This window comes from Platichthys flesus, chromosome 5 (assembly GCF_949316205.1).
Source record: "Platichthys flesus chromosome 5, fPlaFle2.1, whole genome shotgun sequence".
NCBI classification, from domain to species: Eukaryota; Metazoa; Chordata; class Actinopteri; order Pleuronectiformes; family Pleuronectidae; genus Platichthys; species Platichthys flesus.
In genome coordinates, this window is record NC_084949.1 from 8,032,794 (window position 1) to 8,043,480 (window position 10,687).

The 10,687-nt window shown below is 40.3% G+C and overlaps 1 protein-coding gene across 1 annotated transcript; it reads left to right on the top strand.

Moving 5' to 3' along the window:
* The first annotated feature begins 316 nt into the window (after positions 1-316).
* coq7 (coenzyme Q7 homolog, ubiquinone (yeast)) lies at positions 317-3,569 on the top strand. Its single transcript, XM_062388735.1, has 6 exons — positions 317-500; positions 875-1,053; positions 1,906-2,020; positions 2,328-2,467; positions 2,855-2,923; positions 3,227-3,569. The coding sequence occupies exons 1-6, from the start codon at positions 416-418 to the stop codon at positions 3,302-3,304; spliced, it is 666 nt and encodes a 221-aa protein (XP_062244719.1). The 5' UTR covers positions 317-415; the 3' UTR covers positions 3,305-3,569.
* The last annotated feature ends 7,118 nt before the right edge of the window (positions 3,570-10,687 follow it).

A 10,687-nucleotide genomic window follows, 5' to 3' on the forward strand; every position in this document is an offset into this window, starting at 1 on the left:
TGAATTTATTTGTGTATTTATCCATGTATTCATCTATGTATTTATATATTTATAGGTGTAAGACATCAAACTGTATAGAACATTCAAAACAAAAACTTCCATAAACTACGATCAGACTTACATTTTCATCTGTAAAAAATTATAGAAAATATTAATAATGGACGACATTTATTTTTTAATAATAACAAAAACGAATGTCACGCCCAGAAAAAGTGTAGTTAAATTTTAACACACTGGTCTTGATATTCATAAAATAAATATGTACTATAATTTTGCATGGGGGCTGTTGTGTGAGTCGCAACGCGCTTACGTCATACGCCTGCGCCACGTCCACCCTCTGACATTCAATGACAGTTTTGCACTTTTCGTAACGTTTCTCTGATAACACGTGCGCTTAAAGCATATCGTGTCCGCCATGCAGAGAGCCGCGCACACAACCTTACACGACTGGTCTCGTGTGGTCGGCCCAGCGCTGATTCGTCAGTGTTCAAAATGCAGAGGTAAGGATAAGCAGTGCGGTTAGCAGCCCAAGTGCTAATGTGCTAAAATGCTAAAAACACCCGTGTGTCCGCTGTCTGTCTGCTCCTGGCACGTATCACTGTTAGCTAGCTACAGGTCAAGACTCCCTTTGTAGCAGGAGCTTTTATAGGACACTACGCTAATGTTTCATGACAACTGACAACAACGTTATGTCTCTTTATTTACAACATGTTTTAAAGCAAACGGTTTAAGGTGGAAGCCAGTGACTCAATAATGTAGTTTACATTCTTTGAAATATTTTGGAGAAACTGTTTCTTGAAGGGGCCCAAACTTTCCTCTGTAACCTCAGAGAAGCTAACATTAGCATCATGTTTTTCTTACTGTGGTGTAACAGCGCCCCTGCTGCTGAGCGCGCGTGCCTACAGCGTGATCCCGCCCCCGCGAGACGCCGAGGAGAGGGAGATGCTGCACCGAGTCCTGCGCGTGGACCATGCGGGTGAATACGGTGCCAACCGCATCTACGCCGGCCAGATGGCGGTGTTGGGTCGATCCAGGACCGGACCTCTCATCCAGGTCTGACCGCAGTGTGACACGTAGCTTGGAAGTAGGGTAGGGAGTAGGTCTGACACTGTGCTGTGTGATAAGTGAATTACATCTTAGACATGGACTCAGCTACACACTAAACAATACAACCAGCACAGGAGGGGTTGAAAGCCCTCAACTCAAAGCATTATAATGGATAACAACAAAAGAAGCAGTGATATTGTAAAAGTTCAAACTTCTCCAGATGTTTCTCTAAATAAAGTAGTTTTGTTGGGGTGCGCCTTCTACATATTAAGATCTGATATTAGATTTTAGCATGGGCAGAAACTCGGTTGTATTTTCATACAAAACAATATTGCTTATGGGCATTCACACCCACATTTTTTGGTCCGGAGCTTCAGACATTTCAGTAAAGTCCAAACTAAACAGACTGACATTTTGTCTCAGCAAAACAGGTGGTCTCGAAAAAAAACAGAGCCATGATTGCATTTCATTTGCCGTGTGAAGAGATTTTTTGTTTTGATTGTTTAGACATTTGGACCCAATTGCAGGAAGTTGAGACAGACAAAAGAAGAAGAAGAAGTGGAATCTGCTCACAGGATCGTGTTCATGTTGGCTGGTGTTAATACCACAGTTATATTACAGTGGCAACAAAATTAACAAAGTGAATCGGTTAATTTATTTCTCAATTTGAACAGAAACACTACTTTTTTGTATGCTCTTTAACTTGAGACTTTAAGGTTGGAAAACACTGTGTGACTCAACTTAAACATGTAGAAACTGCACCTTGCTTATTTGCTGTTTGGTGACACAAACAAAACTTGTACATGTGTTTTCCGCTCCTGTGTAACTGTGTCATGTTCATGTTTGTTTTATCTTCAGGAAATGTGGGATCAAGAAAAGAAACACCTTGCGAAGTTCAATGAAATTATGGCTGAGAACAGAGTTCGACCCACAGCACTGTTACCCCTCTGGAATGTCGCCGGGTTTGTGTTAGGTTGGTACAGCCCAAATTCAAAGATAAAGTTACTATGAAGAGCAAGACAACTTCATACAAGATTTTGTCACAGTCTCGTATGTCATTTGCTTAAATCATGATATACCTCAGGTTAATATATGTCTTCTCTAAGAGAGACTGATATTTAAAAAAGTTGATGTAATAACCAACAAGTATATAAAAACATTAGTTTAGGTAGCTGAGTCTGAACCTTATTTCTCTAATAAATCTGCTGCAGTTTTTATGGAACAATGTCTTGCTTTATCATATCATAATGTGTACGTCTCTTCTTTTAAATCTCCACTAGGGGCCTCCACTGCACTGCTGGGAAAAGAGGGGGCCATGGCGTGCACTGTGGCGGTGGAGGAGAGCATCTCCGAGCACTACAACAGCCAGATAAGAGCTTTGATGGAAGAGGACCCAGAGAGATACACTGAACTTTTAAAAGTGAGTCAACCGCTCAGTACTGAATACTTCCTCCTAAAAACAGTTTGCAACAACACCAATCTAACACATCTCTTCTACAGTTTAAGGGGAGTGAGCAGCAGTAAGTGAGGGTGTTTACAATGAGATGTACCTGAATTATTGAATGAGTTACACATGGACCTCAATCACTGGGAATCCTTTGAGTGGGAGGGCAAAATTGATTCCAGCATGGAAGTGGAGCACTCCACCACTACTCAAGGAAACTATTGTATAATGTGATTATCACAGAGAGTAAGAACCATAGTAAGAAATGGAGGAGCTCAGGAGTGTTATGACTGGACTAACAGCAGTGCATGCAAAACCTTCTTAACACTTACTGTCGATAACAGCTGGGGTATGGGTTAATAGGTCATAAAGGAGTTCAGAGACGACGAGTTGGAGCATCATGATACAGGACTAGAGCATGATGCTGAATCGGTAAGTATCCTCCACAGTCTGGTTAATAATGTTTGTGTTGCTTTGCTTGATGTTGTATTTAGTATCAAGGAAGTAAAGAAAGTTAACTGTCAATCAGTCTGCACAAATACTTTGGTTTCACATAAAACTGACCAAAACACACCTAATGGTATTAAACTCTGTTAAAATAATAAAATGCTAATAAATGTAAACCAATGTTTATACATAAAATTACTCTACTCATTGCAGATTTTACTGAATGTCATGTAAACCCTTGTGATTCACTAATCTCAGTATGTTTTATTTGTTTCTTTTTTATTACAGCTACCTGGATTCTGGCTACTTAAAAATGCAATACAGCTCAGCTGCAAAGCTGCAATATATGTTTCACAACGGGTCTAATTGTTTTCAAAGGCTTGTTTTGATATCTTCACTCAGTTTTTTGTACATGGGTTCATTTTGCCATTGTACTTTTGCCAGATCAAATGTATTGAATACAAACCTCCATAGTTAAACACATAAATCTAAATGTTATTGCTTTGTACAGAATATTATTCATGGGCTGTTTGACTTCATGAGATGACCCTTCTTGAATTAAATGGCAGATCTCAACGCTGTTTGAGAGTGTAACTGTTTTATTAATAAAATGATTAGAAAATTGGTTCAACATTGACATTAGATATATAATCCTATTACTGGTTTAAAGTGCACCTGCACCTAAATATCTCATGCTCTTTGACTAAAAGATAAATACTTGTATGATAAGAACATATTGATACTTGCACAGCCATGCCATCATACCTTCAACAAAGTTCAGTTTCACATGTAGTAGTTCATATAGCAAGCTGAGCAATGACTTGTCATCATGGCCTCCTGCTAAGCGTCCTCACACAGCTGTTCTGGGTACATTAGGTCACTGAGAAAGAAGGACTGTCCAGGAGCCTCTAATCTATTAGGCTTTTCAGCAGGTCGAGCAAAGTGTTCATTTCGCTCTGAGCCGGTATCAGTTTGTCCTCAGTGTACAATGATACTGACCCGGGCCCTTTTACCTGTGAATTGGCCTTTTCAAGGGCTGGGGACATGGCGCTGTAGTGACTTATTGTCAATGGCAGGAGCTGATGGGGCTTAAATGAAATGATGGTAATTTGTCTCTTGGATTTAGCAGCAAGATGTAGGGGTTGCATGTGGCTTGGATTTTGACACAATGTCTCTTTTTATATAAACTTCTATTATGAGCCAGAGCAACATAAAGAACCATTGCAATTAGAGGGACCTATAACAACATCATAACTGATGCTCAAATGCCAAAACGTATCCCTTTCCAGCTTCTCATTTCTGTGGATTAATTGCTTAATAAAGTGAATTTCTTAAGGTTTTGGACTATGGTTATTGCAAAATAATGTGAAGATGTCAGCTTAAGCGCAACCCATCCATACATCAGTGTGTGGACTGGCAATGTCTCACGGAGGTGAGCTGTTAGGTTCACAGGAAGTGTGATCTATTTAGCCCAGCATGAGGTCAGGGGAGTTATTTTAGCTTGGGTGGGTTTGCATAACAGACCTGACATCAGGGGTCAATGTGCCATATGACCTCCATTCTTTAAAAATAGGTTTGTCTTGACTGTCCATCAGTCCAAGTAAGAGTTTAAGTTAAAAAAAAACAAAACGCCCTGCAATGTTTATTCTGATGCTGGACCATATGAGACAATTTTTTTGGTTTTACCTGAAGCTTCCGCCTGTGATCATATGATACCGTTATTGCATTTCTTCATGCAAATAGAATTGTACTCAGTAGATTGCATAGCTCTGCCATGGTCCAACAGTCTCTTAATGAAACCTCATTTAAATTGACTAGATCCTAATATTTACGTGGATCTGCATCAAATTGCACACACTCATCAAATCAGCCCCCTACACATTGATGATTGGATTTCATCAGGATCCGTGAATTATTCTGAGAAGTCAACAAAAATCTTCCCAAACCCTCATACACCAAGTTCCATAGTAATCCGTCCTGTCGTTTTTTGCATAATCTTTCTTACAAACAAAAACTAACAAACAAATGGACAGGGGTGAAAACATCCTTGATGGAGACACTAAAAGGATGAACGCCTAATCAGAATAAGTCAGTTCAACTCTATGAGAGCTGCCTCAGAGTGGTGCCGCCCCTTTTCTTGACCTCACTACTTATTATTTGTACTAAGAAGTTCTAATATTGACAATATATTAGTTCTTATAGATATTCTGAATCATCTTACTCGTACTAAATAACGAAGAAGTCGTAGTTTCATTGTCGTAGTTGTTGTGATGTGACAAGGACAACAAAGGTATTATATGACAGCTTTGCAAATCTAAAATAGGGCACCATTCATTATCTCAGCTCCTGATTATTAGTGCCGACAGTTTTATAGTAACATGCAACTGTTAAAACAAAGCCACAGATGCACAGTTCCATCTGCAGCACCATTTTGGGTGACAAAATTACACCGGTAAATAAACATGACTTTTAAGTCACAGCCACTATTAATAACCGTAAATAACCTTTAGCTCCACATCTAAATTAGCTGCCTTGTATAAATATATACAAAATACGCTTAAAAATCGTAAATATCTATGTGTACTACATTTCTAGTACATCAGACAGCTTGATTCTGCATCCATCCACGGCCATCAGGAGTTCATGTAAATTGTTTAGGTTCTTTTCTAAGAATCACGTCCAAAGGAATCTGCTGAAACGCTGACTGAGATACTGGCAACAAGAATGTGAAGAGGGCAATAAAACTTAACTAAACTAGGACTGTCTGGCTAGCCGTGAATAATCGTAGTTGTAAATTTTGAGCAGCACGAATAATACAAATCCCTATAAGTCATAAAAGCTTTCGGATACAGATTGTATTGCCTGTTGGCTTGAATATATGCAGACTGTCAGTCATCAGGTCTGTGTTGGATTTATTGTAGGTAATAGGTAGCATGAGCTCCATGTGTAGCATTGAGGAACCACAGTGGAATGAGTGGATATTGTTTCGAATCTGCAGCTTGGAATATGATAGCGTTTGACGTCTCATAACTTTTACAATGTTTTCTTTCAGATTATGTAAATGCAGTCGCATATAAGGATGTAAATCTCACCCCAGTCCCTTTTTGGACTGGATCTGCATTATACAGAATCATCCTTTAAACAGCCATCCCCCTGTCCTCTGATGATACATAAGCGTGCCTTCTGGGAAGCCAGATGTGAGCTGTAAGACAAACTATCGTCTCGAGTATAGTTTTGGAAAAAATGCACAATCCATCCAAACAATTTATCCTTCCAGGCAAAACACACAGTGGATGAATGAAATAGCTTCAAAAATCACTGAAGTCCTTGTGTCATATTCTTGTCTTTTTTTGTCATTCTTCACTTTTGTATTTAAAGGTAAGTACTTGTATTCATATTGAAGTTAATTCCAGTTACATGCCACATATGTGTTGTCCTATTTGACAAAATACAAGACCACAGTCAACTAAGTCATCTAACTTTAGTGACAGAATTTAAAATGTATTCAACAGTGGGCAGATGCAATGGACAGCACATAACATCTAGTTTGATTATCACTATACAAGTATAAAGGGCACCCTGGTGAACCGTAATGGCTGATGAATGCTACATAACTTCAATGGCCACAGTTTGACTCCTGACCTTTGCAGCATGTCTCTCCCTCTCCTGATGTCTCCTGTTTATTTCTACATTGGATGTGAAAAAGATGAAAAGTTGCTGCGCTCAGCCAGGAAATTGTATGGTAGTCAACCCCCTGCAAAATCCCCAATGTGTTGTTTTTTTACACGTTATATTTTTGCACAGTCAACAGAATATTACATAAGCAACTATCTGCAGATGCACTTCCACCCATATTTTGTATTTGTGCTAAGCTAACCTGCTGCTGTCTGTAGCTTCATATTTGCCTGCATACCTGCATCCACCTTTTCTTTCATTCTGCTAGGAAAATCATTCCTTTATCTCCGATATGCTACTCAGTCTATCAGCCATGAGAGAAAACAAACAACTTATTATCCTGGAACGGCATGGCTTAGCATGGATTCAACCTGATCTCTGGCAGCATGATGATGTAATGTTTTGTACGATGAGCTCAGCCCAGTCGACTGCATGTGGTGATAAAGCTAACACAGATGCTAACTGTCATGTCACCATAAATTGTATGCAGAAATTGTGCATGCTTATTAAAGTATGCATCCTGACCCTTTAACAAGGGGGTTCCCAGAAGTGAGGGGCCTTTAGCTGAAGTTACTCAGTTGAGATTCTCATATACCTATATGGTTATCCAGGTCAACTACTCACCAACAGCAGTGCGGCCCGCCACACTCATACATGCAGTTCTATAAATAGTACACTTAACATTTTTACTGTCCTGTGGTATGTCTATACATATACATATACATATACATATACATATACATACATACAGTACATACTGTAGGTGATGTCACCATGTGCTTTCGAATTGCCTTGCTTAACTCGCTAGCAGAGTAACCAAGCTGCGTAAAACTCTAAAGGACTTAGGTCTCACATAAATTAATGACATTTAGCCAAGGAGTAAAAACATATTCACTTGTTGTGCTCCAACATATATTTGATGCACATGCACCTCCAACCAAGTCCTCTGCCCGAGCGAGGGGTGCGTGGCCTGACAGAGCTGTGACCGCGTGTCTTTACAGTGTGAAGTGACAACACATGATGCAAAGAGCTGACATCACTTCGGCTGGAATCTGTGATTTACAGCTTGTCACGTAGTGCCATCTACCAACCAGCTCTGGAGAAAGAAAAAACAACACACCAAGGTCAGTCTTCTTCGAGGAGGGTTCATCAGTATGGAATTTCCAACACTGAATTTCATCCTGACAAGCTGTGTGGGGCGCACTATGTTTATCATATCACCAAAGATCCATTTCAAGAGACAATGCCGCAGCAATTGCATAGGGAAGCTTATCAGGATTTTGATATTGAGCAGACGAGAATATACTCTCTTTTTAAATTCTGTATCAATATGTAAAATAGACACTCATACACAACAAAGGACTTTTATTCTCCTTTCCCATTGACAGTACAGTAATTTGCCTCTGTTGTCTTCGCCCTTGGTGCATCATGTTCACTCTCACATCACTGTCATGCCAAATAAATACATTCCCCCAGATGTAACATTTCCATCAATGCTGATCAGAGCGGGAGCTGATAAAAACCGGAGTCTACTGCAGAGTAATTTGACTCAGGAGTGGACGCCGATTGTATCAATTCGCTTTGCAAACAAAAGCCAGATGTGATTGGGTGTTAGAGGGTTTTTGGACTGGTGAAAAAGGTGCTATATAAAAAATAGCCAAAGTATTTGTGACATCAGACACAACGTCAACCATTTTAGTTGCCTATTCCTGTGGTACCGTGGAGCATAGTTATTAACGTCACCATGAATAGTTAGCATTAGCCAGATTTTCAATTAGCTGTCAATCATGATGATACTCTCGACTTCATTCACTTTTCCTTTTCAGTCGTAAATCTTAAACAGACCTATAAGCATGAGTTAGCGAGCATGATATGGGAGAAATCTTACAGATATTTCAATTCTGATGTATAACAGATTCTATTGTTCAACTACATCTATTGCATCTATTGCCCTTCTGTCCATCCTGGGAGAGGGGTCCCTCACATGTGGCTCTCCCTGATGTTTCTATAGGTTTGTTTTGGTAGTTTCTTTCTCAGGGTTAAGGACAGAGGATGTCGCAGCTTGTTAAGCCCTATGTGACTTATTGTGTTTCTTTGAATATGTGTTATTAAAATGAAATTTGTTTGATTGATTGAAAATCATCGCAACCCTAACACAATTCCTGGTTATGTTGTCAATGTCCTTTTTTGGTGCCTGTTGTCAGCGAAGCTTGTATAGAGGTTCATGGTCCCCATAGGATGAATTCCTAAGACATTGGTATTCCCTTTTCATTTAGCGCCACCATCAAGTTAATGTTTTAATTTGTCCAGCACTTTACTTTAGCCCGATACCTTTAAACATGCTCAATGAAGATGGTGAACATCTTAAACATCATACCTGCTTAACATTGGTATGTTAGCATGGTGACATTAGTGTTCGGCTCAAGGCAAAGCCTCACAGAGTTACTGGCTTTGCTGTCCTGTTGTCACTTCAGACAGGTGAGTCTTTAAGGTCTATGGTCCTCACAGATCATAGCTATGTAACTGGTCGGCAATCTGAGTTCTTTTCAGGGCATGCAATCGATTTTTTACAAAGATCCTACACGGTGACGTGTGTGTATCTCTTATCAGACGGGACTTACCCAGGTCTCACTGCATGTGAAGGACCTATTGATGTAGATGAGCATGGTGTGACCTCTCCACTGGTATACATCACTGCTCTGACAGGCCTGGTGGGTTATCCAGAATGACTCCAAGGCCACGTTGCTGCTCCACTGTGTCATGAGCCCAAAAGACACTTTGAACTGTTCACTCAAGCACAGTATGCCCCCCCCCCCCCCCCTTCTTCAAAACAGGTGGTGAACTCCGGGAGGAGAACAAGGCCTAGAGAATCCATGTGAATCAAGTATTTTATAATTTATTTCTACATCAATAACATAAAATGTAGTGCTAAGCTGCTTATTCGATAAAAATAATGTATAGCTAAATCAGATGAAGAAAGCCACTTTTGGAACCTGAAGAATTTTGAGAAAACACAACTATATGATATTTGGTTCATTTGTACTAATTTGTTAAAACAAACTTTTGTGATGTTATAGTTTTATGGCAATAAGTGAAATAAAATCTTTGGCTGTTGCATTTTGTGACACTTGTATTCAAGACTGAATATATTTTAATAAGATGAAGATGCATGTGGCACAACAGTCAGGTGAACAGAACACAGTTGGTTTGGTAATGGGTGCTGTAGCCACTCGTAGCATTCAAAACATTATCACTTGTCACTCATCCTTATCTATGGCTGATCCACCACCTTGAATCCCCTGCCATCTCTCCATTCATCACTTTGATGCATCCATAGTTTGCGAAAGGTTTCCAAGCACGACCTCTGAACACCCGGTTGAGGGGATAGTTTTGCCCCTCTCCTCCTGCAGTGGATCAGCACTTTACACCGATCCCGCTAAGACCCCGCCTGTTGTCCGCCCGGATTGAATGAGAGCTCTGGCAGTTTTGCCCTGACCAGGTCTCATATCTTTCACCTGAGGCCCGTTTTTAGTGGCTTGTCCAAATGCCACTCTTATCACCTATTAATCATGGGCCTCTTTCCCCAGCTATGCCCTTCAATGCTGGTGACAACTTAGATTCAGAGTGATGCTGTTGCAGATTGTCACATTACACGCAACACGGTAAAAAGAGCTGCAGGGCATGAGCGTGGATGGACCATAACTTTATTTAAATGTTTTGTTGTACACATACACCATCTGTGTTTTAAATTGCATTAAAGTAGGAGTTTGTTGAAAGGACCATTCTATGGTTTCAATCTGTTGTTCATGTGGAGTTATTATGTGTGGGTCACAACCTTTCTGCTCTGTGGTGAGGACATAAGAATCCAGCATGTGACTGCTGCCTCTGGCTTGTAGTTCTTTGAAGCTCACGGCCGGTGCCCTCAGATATTAAGGCTGGTGATGACACACATGCTCAGCAGACAAAGTGCTCAGACCACCCGGGCTTCAGGTGTCCTGACCTTGGGGATTGGCTGTGAGATATAACAACACAAGGGAGAGAAAGAATGCCTCCTATGCTGCACAAGGGGTCAAG

Bases quoted from the DNA above. Each gene is read 5' to 3' on its own strand.
- coq7 (XM_062388735.1), top strand. From the start codon at position 416: ATGCAGAGAGCCGCGCACACAACCTTACACGACTGGTCTCGTGTGGTC. The intron at 2,021-2,327 runs GTTGGTACAGCC...AATCTCCACTAG, and splicing joins TGTCGCCGGGTTTGTGTTAG to GGGCCTCCACTGCACTGCTG. The intron at 2,924-3,226 runs GTAAGTATCCTC...TTTTTATTACAG, and splicing joins TAGAGCATGATGCTGAATCG to CTACCTGGATTCTGGCTACT.